General features: G+C 28.6%; 1 protein-coding gene across 2 annotated transcripts in view; it reads left to right on the top strand.

Annotated features, from left to right (window-relative positions):
• The first annotated feature begins 200 nt into the window (after positions 1-200).
• Positions 201-14,203, top strand: part of LOC135928711 (uncharacterized) — a 33,058-nt gene continuing 19,055 nt past the window's right edge. Inside the window, exons 1-4 of one of the 2 annotated variants that reach the window (XM_065465463.1) lie at positions 201-268; positions 12,555-12,842; positions 13,189-13,397; positions 13,658-13,865. In XM_065465463.1, coding sequence (XP_065321535.1) covers positions 12,588-12,842; positions 13,189-13,397; positions 13,658-13,865 — 672 coding nt within the window. In that variant the 5' untranslated portion in view covers positions 201-268; positions 12,555-12,587. Of the gene's footprint in view, positions 269-499; positions 605-12,554; positions 12,843-13,188; positions 13,398-13,657; positions 13,866-14,203 lie in introns of those variants that run through there. The other variant, XM_065466142.1, reaches the window with a different exon arrangement.

Raw genomic sequence — 14,203 nt, 5'->3', positions numbered from 1 at the left:
AAAGTTACAAGTATCTTAAATCTTATGATTTTACTATTTTATATAAGATTATTTTATTTGCATTTGTATCTAGATTTTTTTAAGGACACACCTATTCTGTGAATCATGATGAAGATACTATGATATTTTTGTTATAATATTATATTTATAAATTTTCTATTAGATGCACTAATTGATTGATTGATCGTCTGTTTCATTAGGTCGGGTTTCTCATTCATTATTTATCGAAAATATGAAATCTTCAAAACTTTTTGAAATTAATATCAAGGTAAATTAGCATTAATTTATAATCAACTATTTTTATTCAACCAAGATTTAACAAAAATGTTCTTCCCTTGACACTTTAATTTTAAAAATATTTTATTGATTGTTAAATAAAGCTTCATTCAATTATGTTGCTTTAAATTAAAAAAGTTTATATCAATAATATACTTACTAGCATTCATAAAAATTATCAAAAAGTTTTGTGTAATTTAAATTACCACTTCACATCAGTTAAAATTTATATCAGATTGAAATTTTATTTAAAATTCTTATATTACAAATCACAATTATGGAACAAATTTTTCTGATAAAAAATATTATTCCAATAAATATAATACAAGTACAGTTTTGTTTTTTTATTCAATATTTAAATATGCTATATAAACCATAAATATGATATAGTAGATTAAAAAATAATTTCTTATTAGTTTTCTGGGTCCCATTATGAAATAGTCAATTTATAAAAATTACAAATAATAATTCTATAAATCTTATATATTATAAAATATATTTCTAACATAATATATCTATCAAAATATTAAACAATGTAATATTTAATTTTTTTTAAAAATTATTGTGTCAAATGTCTTATGATAAATAAGAGTTTTCCTATTATATTATTATAACTTCATATAAAACTTGAGTTTTATTAAACCTTTCATTGAAAAATGATATTTAGCTTTTCTCTCAAAAAGTATCTTTGCTACTGGTTATCCACTTTCTTAGCTATAGCTATCATTTTTTAAATGTTACATTGCTAAAAATTATTACTACATTTTTCTTCCTAATAACTAATAAATTAAAGATTCAATATCAGATCAACTTAAGGTCCATCTTGTCCCCATTGTTTTAATAAGAAATTTATATTATGGTAGTATTTTATACACTAAAATAATAATTTCAGTGTACTTGGATTATTCCTGAGATATGGCCACCTTTTAATGAAATTTTTTTAAAAGACTATTTAATTTTAAAAAACCTCAAAATATAATTTAGCTATAACCCTGATATATACTTCTTATAATAGCCCTTTTTTATGACAAAATTGATCACAGTGAAAATCAGCTTAACCAAAAATCAAAAATGGTCATAAAAATAAATTTAGATTTGTAAAAAGTTCTATAAAGGGATAAATACTGGTCTAAGAGTTATCATAATATAAAAATTGGTCATATGGCTAAAATTGTGAATAAATTTTTTTCAAACATATTGCAAAATATATATTGGTCTAAGAGTTATCACACTATAAAAATTGGTCATATGGTTATAATTATGCATGTATTTTTTTCAAACATATGCCAAAATATATTGAAAGCTTAGCATTTCGATAATTTTTTGCATAAATGAATAGGTTAGTGGACAATGTAGCACATCTAACCTAGGTTTAGCTATTTTATTAAAAAAAATTCTAAAAATATTTAATTATTAATTATTTATATTACATAAAAATCAATGGAGAATTTTATAAATTAATATTAATTATACATTTAAGAATCTTTTGAATTTGAATAAAGACCTTCATTTTTTTTCCTATCGAAATAAAAGCATGAAACTTGAATGAGTGTTCTAGAAATTTTTCTGCTGTTAAAAATCTATTTTTGAGATCTGCTTCTATGCTTAAGTATTCTATATCATTTTCATAAAGGTGTTACAGATTTGCCCTATTCACTAACCTCTTACTAATCCCCTTATAAACCATAACTAGGAGTTTACTAAGCTACGAAAAATGATATTCTGCCCTTGATCCCAAAATAATTCTCATAGTTTAAGAGATTTGCAAAGTTTTTTTTTGTAGTATGTATTTTTGTTGAATTATAAATTTGCATACTATAATGTTCGATTATTATGATACTTAATCGGATGTTTTTTTCATAGTGTGTGTAAATCTTATTTGTTGAAATTTAATATAATTGGGAAGATCGAGAATATTTATTTTCAAGAAAAGTTTTAACTTTTATAAATTTATACTTTTATCCTTTTAAATTTTATTATAAATTTGTACTTTTTTTTTGTACTTTTACTAGGTGTTGTGCCGATATTAAATATCCGTGCCGATAATATCGGATCAGGCCGGTAATTAAAAAAAAATCCTATCCGATGCCGTTAAACTTAGCTAATAATATTATCTAATTAAAGTCTTGATTTAGCCATTTTTTATAAATATCGGCCAAATGGAACCGCTTAACGACACATTCACCACCATAAACATTGAAAATATTTTAAATGAGATTATTAACTTTTGGAGATTTAAAAAAAAAGAAACAAAATACACTTTATAGTGCACATAAATTGAGCGTTTACTTTTTGCCATACGCGTCCCTTGTTTAAATTGAGGTTGCCTTTATATCAATATCGTCGATACAAAATTTTAAATAAGTACTAACAAAAAAGGACTCGTCTTTGAAAAATTTTATTATCGTCTGCGTTCTTATTTTCTTTAAATTTCTAAATATTCTTTTTTTTTTAGGATTAGTAAGTTGTTTATATTTACATTTTTATATGATATTACAAAGCGAAGAATTTAAAAAAAGTATCGAAAAAGCAAACTTATTTGCTTCTTTTTTTTAAAATGGTTGCTAACGCCAAACGGTAATTTTTTACCAATTTGCACGAGGTTTGAAATGCTTCATTCGCGCTCGCAACGCAGCATTTGAAGCGCTCGATTTGTGCTCACCGTTACACGCTAAAGTTAGTTGGTTTTTTTTTTGAAAATAAAAAATACTGATATTTTTTTTGGTTCAAAGGATAGATGGTAAATAAATATCATTATAAAATATCGAATATTAATATCGGCACAGCCTTAATAATTTTATTTAACCAAATGGTTTAACCATTTCTTCTACAGATGATTTCGAACTCACAGTTCCAATATTATTAATAATTCCCCAATCATTCAAAATTAAATTTTAATGGAATAAACTATCTTGTATTTACCATGGAGGTTTAAGTAAGTTGTTTTACCCCTCATGCCTCTCATGCCTACAGATAACTGCAGCGCCCCAAAAAATTGCGGATGGGCTTCTCTTAGGTTACCTTATTGTGACATGTGACGTAGTTCGATATCCTATTGCTAGGATTGGAAATTAAACATTATATATTGTTATCCTTAGAATTATTATTTACATTTTACCTTTCTTTATTAAAAACAAATCACACGTAGACCAGTACGCCGATGAAACTATCGGCGGCCGGCGGCGCGTTAATTTTTAGCCGCCGTCAACATAGGCGGATTTAATCGGCGCACCGTTATAAAATTTTATATTATATATTTTTTATTGCCAATTAATTTTTTTAAGAAAAATTAAATTAAAATATTCACTACTCCACAGATATCTCGGTATATTTTTTGTTCATTATAAATTCAAAATTTCCCGACATGATCTTGAATTCAACGTCATTCGTAGAGAAAACTCTTTCACTAAGTGTGATAGTTGCCGTAATACAATTTTTTTAGCTAGCGTGGAAAGATTAGGAAGTTCGATCCTCTTTTCTCCAGAAATTTAGGACATCCATACCTTTTGAAGGCTTTACATGAACATGGCACTCTTGTTCTAAATCACTAAGAGTAGAATCATTATTTCAACTTGTTGAATGTTTAGCTGCTAATTTTGTCAAAATATTTTCTCATGATTCTCAATCGCTACGATAGGTAAATCGGCGGCGCGTCATCGTGAATTTCATAAGCGGCGGCGTTTTCGATGTGGTCTATTCAAACGTATTTCGGTTTGCAAAATGGAAATATTTTTTTTTTAAGAATCAATCTATGGCGTGTATACTAAATAGGTTAAAAAAAAATTTTTATTTTAAAAGTTATTATAATTTCATTGTGGTAAACCAACGAATTGCTTATGAAAACAACTTACCACAGTCAGTTATCAACTTTTGCACTTTATTAAATATTAATTATTACAAAAAGTTCATTTTCATATAATTTATGAACATATAAAATTCAATATTTTAATAAATTTCTATTAACAATATTATTGAAAAAGTAAGTCATTATTAATATTATTCAAATGCAATAATTAACCAAATGTTAACGTTATTTTTTACCATATAATATGCTCAATTAATAACACATTAATCTAATATTCTGTTTATGGTTCGGTATCATCGATTATTGATTGAATTTGTTTTATTAATTTCCGATTTTATTTTGATTTGATATTAGAGATTATATTTTTTTTTTAAATGGCGGAAAATCAGTAAATTTGGCTCAATCTATAGGCGCGTGCCGAATAAAATCCGCAAATCATTGAGGCGTGACGCGTATATGCTTATTTCCAAAGTTTAACCATGTTTTCAACAAAACGAGGCCGAGATTATATTTTAAGGCTAAAACCGTTTTTTAGCTCCCTAAGAATGGAACATTGATTCAATCTAATGGGAAAATGTATTTACGAAATTCTATTTTAACGAAATTAACCTCAATAGACCCCGTTTAAAAAAAATAAATTGAATATATTCTAAAACCACTCACTCATATGTTCCCAAATAGGACCGAAGTCCTTAAGGTACGAGCTCACGATATTTTCGATAAACTATATTTCATTTAATTTGCTATGGAAAATCGACTTTAAATTTTGTTTCTCTTTTTTATTTCGAAATTAAAGAGCCTTTCTTTTTTTTTACTAAATATGAGTCGTTTATTTATTTATTTTGTGACTAATACTTTTTATCTGGTTTTATCACATCAACCCTAAGCAGACGATATTGTATTATATATTTAACATTTTAAAAAAGATTACGTTATTTATTCAAATATGATATCCTTGTTTACTAATATAGTTATTACTAGGATTCTTTCCGAAATTAAATTATGTTCTGACAATTCTCTCAACATTATTCCTTTTACAAGAGCAGTCCGCCCATATGGCGTCTTATAAAGTATTTTTCTAAACTTGTAAAGTATTCCAATATTGAAAGTGCTATGAATATAATTAAAATATTCAGCAGTAATTTCGATACTGATATTTATTACAGAATATGATATGAAAACGAATATCAATCACCTTATTTATTTTGGAATTCATTTTTATTATTTGTGTTATTCAACCAGCAGGTTTAAAAAAGGGGGGAGAATAGAAAGGAAAGATAACATTAATTTTTTTTTGAACCGCGGGTCCGACCTATATCTAATTGATGAAGTTACCGCTCACCGGACCGGCGGAATGATCATATAGGAACTCCGCCAAACCCTATCCTCTAAATTAGTGTTGTCAAAGACGGCTAACTCATTATTTCATCTAAAAAAATATTGCACTCAAGCCTGAAGATTTTGCTCGTAAGAGGAACATAGGTTAGACACTATTTTATCGAAATGTTGAGGGCTTAGGAAATATTTTTCTGGTTAAAATAGTGAGTTAGCCGTTTTAAAAAGTAACGATAATTTTTGATGTTTATTATCCACATTATCTTACAAATGTTAATATACTTCTTCTATTTTTTAAAATTTCAAAGTATTTTATACGTTTTTTTTAAAAAAAAATATTATTACAATGATAAAATATATTATACTCCATTTTTCCCATTCATTACATTAATCACGATGGACGATATATTCCTATCTATCACAAATCAAACTATATTTTTATTTTATTTTTTTTTACTACTTTTTTTTTAAATTCAAAAATTTATTTCTTATCTAAACAAAGGCAATATTATATGCATATTATATTTTTTTTTTTTCGATTGTCAATAAAAAGGAAATAAAAATTTATTATACCTCTTATTCGAGAGGATTTAAAAAAGAGTGTGAAGAGGAGAAAGGTGGGGGGGGGTGGCAGAAAGATTGAGTTCAAGATTTAATTTATTTTTTCTTTAGCATCCATCCATTCATACTTTTATTTTAACGGTGGAGGGCAAGGGGTAAAATAAAATGAATTCGAAAATATAGAAAGAAACCGTAGGTAAAAAAAATAAGAAGGAATAATTTCAATAGATGCTGCTAATTAAGAGGAACGATTTAGCTATCGCGAGACGCACGATAAATGAGGGAACTGTTATATAAAAGCTACGTTTAAACCCCATAACATAAAGCACCTGATATCATTTAGCAATAACAGAGTATAATATAATAAAAGTCCAACAGCGGCCGAGACAGGGGCCTCTAAAAGTCGGAAAACTAGGACAGTTTGGGCAAAATGATCTCCCTTTAATTTTAGCTAGAAGCCTCATTTAAATTTCATTATGATCTAATGGTAAGCTTTTAAAGTTATATATTGTCAATATTGTTTTTAAGAAAAAATCTAAATTCGAAACAACACATTCTCGAAATGAAAAAAATCAGATATTGACGATTTTACCAAATCCTTGGACCCTAAAAAAGAAGATACTACTGAATCCATAGCAATGATAGCAAAAAAAATTGGACAAGGAAAAGGGCGTTTTATCAGATCCAAATACTATAAAGGCTGGAAGTGTTTTTCGAGCCTATATTAGAGATATTATTGGAAAATTTTCATAATTCCCATTATCATATGATGCCTAGTAAATAAACACCGTTTAGAGAGAACCAATTGAAGAAAATACTCATTTTATACTATAATAAGCAATAATATTCTAATTTTATAAAGAAACTCATATTAAGATAAAGGTGAGCCTTAATAAATTTGCAGACTTAAGACCAATTTTTTTTAAAAATTAAAATGATTTGGTTTTCTTTCCTAAAATCAAAATTTTAAAATTTTATCAAAAATGTTTCTTTTTTTCTGATGGTGTAGTATACTCAATATATGAAGAGAAATTATAATTTAAGCTCTCATGGACCTGATTTTGATATCAAAACGGGATGAGCATTACCTAAAAGTTAGCAGGAAAAGCCACCTTCAGCCTCCACAAGAGAATAAAATATTAAACACCTTAGAACCATTAAATTTTTATAAGGCAAATATCACTGGAATTAATTAAGTATATGTAAAATGAAAAAATATCTTGTTCAAAAGACCAAATCCATTCCATTTCAGATACAAAATTTTCATGCTTTTATGTGCCACTTAAGGATAATTAAATGAAAGTTTAAACTATTTTCATATATTTTTTTTGGTTATTTTTAATGAGGAAAGAAATTTGATTCGTCAAATAAATTAAACTTTTCGGATCACAAATAACTCTCCTTTTAAATTATTAAACATAAAATATTTGATAACTTTTGACTCTTGTATTACAACTAACATCAAATAATTTTTTAAGAATATTTGCAATAGACTAATGATTAAAATGCAAATGCCGATATGATTTTATCACAATTTCGGGTTTTAGACATTTAATTTTTTAATCAATATTTAACATCATACTCAGAACTTTAAATGACGCTTCTAGCTCAAATTGTATCTAAAGTTATTTAAATATAAATGGAGTGCATTTTGCACAAAATGTCCCATTTTTTCGATATTTAGAGGTTGCATATCTCAGCTGCTGTTAGGAGTTGGTTACTAAAAAATTTTTCCTTCTCTTAGTTTAAATCTGTCGGGATCGGGTTCACAATGGTGTCCATTTTGTTGATTTGTCATAGAATTCGCCATATACAAATAAAATATTTCTTTCACCGTATCATCTAAATGGGGATATTTTTTATGTTCTTTATTGTTAAACGGTCCAATTTGGGAAAAACATCTCGATTAGGATTTCAGTCTAAATAGCAAAGTTGTTAAAAGATACTTTTTAAATGGATCTAGATACAGATACAACGTCTAAAATAATATCTAGATACAGATTATTTAATCAAAAATCTATCTAGATACAGATTACAGATACCACATTTTTATAAGTATCTAGATCCTTTAACAACTCTGCTAAATAGTATCAACTAAGCCTCAAAATGAGGCAAATAGAGGCCCAAACTTTTCTGCCATCTATGAGCAAGATCTCCAAGCTTGCATAATATTATTTAGGCTAAGACTCGGGCCCGAGGCAATTTAACAACACTTTCTACTGTATAATTCTTCAATCAATTAAATAAACTTATGATTGACGTGCCGTTATCCCAGCCCTTCCCCCTCCCACATCTTTTTCGCCGCGATATTTTTTCAATTTATTATTATTATTTTTTAAAAAAAAATGCATTTTTATTTTATTTAAGATAGAGAAGGGAGCATTGCTTTCTCCAATCGTCGCGGTTATTTACATCCAACCACCACCAAAAAATTGATCATAAATTTAATTTTTCTTTGCGAAAATTATTTTTTAAAAAATAATTTAAAAATTAATTTATTTTAAAAAAAATAATCTATTTTACGATGTAAATTATTTTTTTTTATTACTTTTATAAAAATTTCGCTTAATTTTAGCGCTTTGTTTTTTTTTTAAAAAAAAGAAGAATAATCTGGCGCCTTTTATTTAATCTGGCGCGATTAGCTCTTAATCCCTCTTGCTCTCTCTTTATTTTTAATCTCGAAATTTATATGATACCCTCTTTCTTTCTTTTTACCCCATAAATAAAAAATATTATGTTATAGTATTAATTATATAATTATAAAATTATCGAAACAAGCCAAAAAAAGTTATTTTTAAAGATAGATATATTTATTACATTACGATCCATATGCAATTTAATCGATATCTTAATTTACTCAACAACAACAAAAATTGGTTTTTTAAAAAAAAATATTAAGAAAGGAAGGGAGGAAAGAAAGAATGCTGCAATGTAAGTTATAATACATGATGATGGTAAGTTTTTTTTTGTAGTTGCCATGCTACTAGCACGATATCCGTGCAATGATACCAGTAAAAAATATGATTATTTTATTGTTCGGAGAAAGGCAATATAATTTATCAATATTTTTTCATAAATATAATGAAGGTTAATATCTATTTTTGAGTGTCGTCCACCGATATCGGCTAATATTGAGAAGTATCGACCGTGACCTTTAGTAACGCTAGCGTTATATTTTTATTTATTTTTAAACCTTATATAGTTGACCAATTTCAATTGCGAATACCAAATATACGAAAAAGAAAGGGCAGAAAGAAAGAAAGAAAAGAAAAAATATGTTGTTTTAATAATCGAGTTATCGCCAGCATTCGTCTGACTGACTTATTAAATTTTGTTGAAAATAAAAGAAGAAAGAAATAAAAACATAAATCGATTTTTTTTTCTTCTTCATGATTATTATTTTTAAAAACTTTTTGAAATCAAATAAGTTTTATTGGAATTGAAAATTTTCATCAAAAAAAAAATGGCTCGGATACGCGATACGCGATATTTATCGCCTAGCCCTAGAATCATATACTTAACAGTTATATATATGCGACAAAAGCTTGGTTCTCTCATAAAAGCCCCTCGGACCGGGAAAAAAATGGAAATAATTAAGAGGAAACCCCACTTTTTTTGGGCAGGCCGCGGTTACCTCTGCGCGCAAGAGGCGAATCCACTTACTTAAACGCCCATGGGAGATATGAGGATGGATATAAAGCCCATGAAATAAAAATTTGATTAATGGAATGAGAGTTAGTTGGCTGTTGTTTAGTTTAGCTTTTATTTAGCATTGTGAGAAACCTAGAAATAAACGTAACATTGATATACAAATACGATCACTTATCAATAGAACTAGTTCTTTATTATCCAACTTTGAGGATGATCAATAGCCCATTCCATTATTCAATATTCATCCTTCCGGAACCCTAAGAAATATTTTCGGAATATTTTAAAATTAATTTTTTGTTGAAAAGCCCCCTATTTTTTATTTTAAGATAATAATTTGTGCTTTAATCACAACCGTTCCGGCGGTCAAACGACGAACAAAGTAAGCGACACCAAGTTATCCGAACGAATTCTTTATACCGGAACGAAGGGTCGATATAATTTTACGAACCTTAACGAGAGAAACGCGAGTTGTGTCACATATTCGTGGTATTATTGTTTTTAATGGTAGGTGCTAATGATGATGAAATACACCGCTTCCTCGGCCAATTTCCGAATTAACGTATCTTTTATTGTTTGTCTTCCTTTCTAGTTTCAAACCATATTAAAATTTCTTAAAAATAATTAAGGAGGAGACTAACGTCTTACTTTCCCTCATCTTAGATCATCCTGAAATCTTTATAAGACTAATTAACGAAGATATGCGCGTGCGCAGGAATTCTCTGTGGAAGGGGATAATTAGAATTTAATTTTAAAAATTATTTTTAGGAGTCATTACGGAATATCTTAATAAAGCTTCATAAATTTATATTAGACTATAGTGACTATATAATCTATCGATAATTTCTAAACACAAATTCAAATATAAATTAAATTATATAATATATTAAATGTGTTTAAGAAGAACTTTGTAAAAAATAGTATAAATTTTTAAAAAAACATATTTGGAAATATAGATTAATGCACAAAAATATTTTTTAAAGAATTATCGCATATATATATACACACAAATTTACAAAATATTCATAAACCAATATGGTAAAAAAATGGTAAAAAATTTAATTAAGAAGAATAATTATAAATTTATAATGTAAATATTCAATATTCTCGGGGATCGAGCTAATTTTTCAATACTTTCATCAGTGTAAGATCTAACACCCATCCAATCTATTTTCCGAGGTAATACTTCTCAGTAGTGTTGTTAAACGGCTCGTTTTGAGTCGATTTTTAAAAGCCTTCTAACTCAATATATTATCTAGAAAAAATATTACTTAAGTCTGAACATTTTGCTGATAGATGTGGCCCAAAGGACATCTATTAACTAAATGTCGAGGCTTAGGCATATTTTTCTGCTATTTTAAAAACCAGCTCATCCTTGTTAAAGAAGGAAATGTTCTTTTATTTAATAGGGAAAATATAATTTTATATATTAGGAAAATAATAGTCTAAAATGTGTTTGATAGCATTTTTTTTGGAATATTATCAACCATATTTAACTTTTTATACCATAGTTTGCTTTGCTTGATTGATTTAAGAACCTTTTCATTCTAGCTTTCTCTCTCCTTTACCGAGCATTGCGCTTTTCAGTAGTCGTACATCAAAAGTCAATCAATTATCAAGACATTTACCACCATCTCAGATCCCCGTCAACTGCGAATTTAGATCTATGGAAGATAAAGGCTCCAAACATTTGCTTTCCTTTATCTTCCAGACAACAATACAGGGATTTACCCTTAATCCAGCAAAGGTTGTGAATGGCTCGAGATTTCAAGTTCATAACCTTTGGTTTTTTTTTTCTATCCAACGAAAATTTCTCACAATTTCGTGAACTGTGTTATCATCACGCCTTCATCTTACCAACTCTAGTCTTGGTCATCATTCACTAAATTTTCCTTTTTAAAAGGCCACCATCTACGCCACGAAGCTATTAAATTGCAATTATTGATAGAACTCCGCTCAGCTAATATTACATCCACCTTAGAACCCTTGGGACTTAATTTCGATGCCAATATTGGGCCGGATGAAATGACACTCATTCCATGGAATAACCAAATCCCACTAGCCCAGGACCTCCAACTCGGTAGGTAAAGCGGAAATTAGGATTTAGAGCCCGGGATTTTTTCAAAATACTTCCAAAAAATTGTGCTTTATTTTAGGTGACCCTCAGTTAGGAGGTATTTCACATCCACCAACGGATATCATTGGAGAATATGTAGGTTTACACTGTATATCACAATCCACGGATTTTATATATTTTATTTTGAAACACATATCTATTTTTGAAAACAAATAAAATAGTTATCTTTTTTTAAAGAAAATAAATAACTTACGTCCAAAACCTGTTACAAAAATTTTCAATAACACTTTTTAAAGTTATTAAACTTTAAAGAAAAAGCGAATGATAAAAGTTTTGAATATCTTTTCTGATAATAAAATGTTTAATTTCGTGTTTTTTTTTAATATAAAGTTTTTGAAAAGTTTTCAAATTAAATAATTTTTTTTGTATTATTTTGGACACAACCTTCATATTTTTATTTAATTTTTTTGCTAATATGCTGTCCAAATAAATTTGTATATTTTTTTTTTATAATAACAAAACATATTTTTATTTTTATAATTTGATTTTGAATCAATAAAAAAAAATTGATAAATTTAAAAAAAAAAAATTATAATTGCGTTCAATTCTTTGACCTCTATTTATTTAAAAAGGCTAATGATACACGCCATCATATTAATATAAATGGAATCATATCCTCGCTTCCAATCTTGGTATATATCATACCCCGGCGCACATAACACCTATGTTAGTTTTTCAAAAAATAAACTGGTCCTTCCCGGTTTCGAATAAAAATTATTCTCATCCTATTAATTGTATATTATAGATTTGAACATAAATAAACTTTAAAATAATTTTTAATTTATATTATAGATATCATAAGGATAAAATTCCTTGCGTTAAGACATGGCGAACTTGGCCGACTTGCAATACAATCTAACCTGGGTACTGGACAAAGCCCTCTCTGGCCATAAGAGGGCGGTGCAGCAATTGGCCGGAGGTAGAGACGAAAGGCTCAATAGGCTAATTCACGAGGATACCGAGTTGCTCAGAATCTTGCTAAGGGATATCGCTCGCCAAAATACTGGGAATTCGGAGATAATTCCTGAAGGAAGTCACGATATCAACGAATGGGTGTTTGGAATCATCCGAGATGATGGGGTTAGAGTTCTTTAACTTTCAAAAAAATAGTTTATTAGGCCCAAGATCGGGACGCTTGTATTTTTAGATTCTATTAATTCTTATGGCTGGAAACTTGTTAATTTAGGAATATGCTATTGCTAATCTAGAAAAGAGCCTCATTTACTTATCTAGGTACTTACCCCCATAAAACTTTCTGTTCTTCAGGGTTCCAATCTCTTCGTACTTCATAATGATATAATTAAATTTTTTTAATAAAATCATTTATCGGCTTTAAAATGACCACATTTATTCCATTCAAATGATCAATTATTCTTTCCAACTAAATTAAAAAAAAATATTTTCTCGACAATCGATCAATTACCAGACCGTCTCCCCCAAACCTCTTGTGGCTCAAGCCCTAACCTCCGGACGTTTATACCTCTTGGCCATCTCCGAGGTGTATCTCACGTGCCGCCCAGCTCACGGAAATCCTTACGCAAACCCGAAATCGTACACCTTTTACCATCCGCATTACGCGCGTAATAATATGTTGCCTTTCCATTACAACAAATCAAACTCTCCACAATCGTTAGAGTGAGTAAACATAGAATTTGATAAAATAGTTTTTTATTTAATACGAGATATTTTTTAAAAATATTAAATTTTAATTTTCATCCATTCTTCTTTTTAAACTCTCCATGATTATCGAGCCTTGTCATAATGCCCCGGTCTATTAAATCCAATTTCTACGGTTATTAGTTCTTTAAGCCTGTGAAGAGCATATCTATAATGTTAAGCAGCTGATTATAAGCCCCCCCCCCCCATTCTATTTTTGACATCGATTTTTTTTATAGAAGTAATACATGGACTAGGCACAAGTGGGCCGATATTTTGAACGCGATACACGCCGAAAATTACGGGAAACAGTATGACAACGAATACGAAGATCATGTCGAGGAAGGCGGTCGATTTAAAAATAGGATAGTAGCATCTAAAGACCAACCGCTAATAACATCCATGGCTAAAGAACGATTAACCGGAATGGGCAGCCATTTTGATATGGTCAGTTTATAAAAGATAAAATTTTTTGGAAAATCGACTTTTTTTTAAAAAAATGTTGTATTCCTGGTCTGGTCTCAATAAAATCGATATCGATCCGATAGAACCGAGTAACCTTTATAATAGTGTCATTAAATGGCCCAAGATTTTAGCCAATATAATATTATGTGAGCCTCGAGATTTGTCATATAGGGGTCCAATCCGCAATATATGAGCAAAATTTTTAGGCCTATTGGAACAAGGACTGGACCCGAAAGGCGGATGCCAGAATGAATATGACTTTTTGGCGGGAAATCGATCTTACCACAGTTTAACATCATTTAAATCAGTTATCTCCATCA

This window comes from Gordionus sp. m RMFG-2023, chromosome 1 (genome assembly GCF_954871325.1).
Source record: "Gordionus sp. m RMFG-2023 chromosome 1, tfGorSpeb1-WG-v2, whole genome shotgun sequence".
NCBI lineage: Eukaryota > Metazoa > Nematomorpha > Gordioida > Chordodea > Parachordodidae > Gordionus > Gordionus sp. m RMFG-2023.
This window is presented reverse-complemented; position numbering and strand designations above follow the sequence as displayed.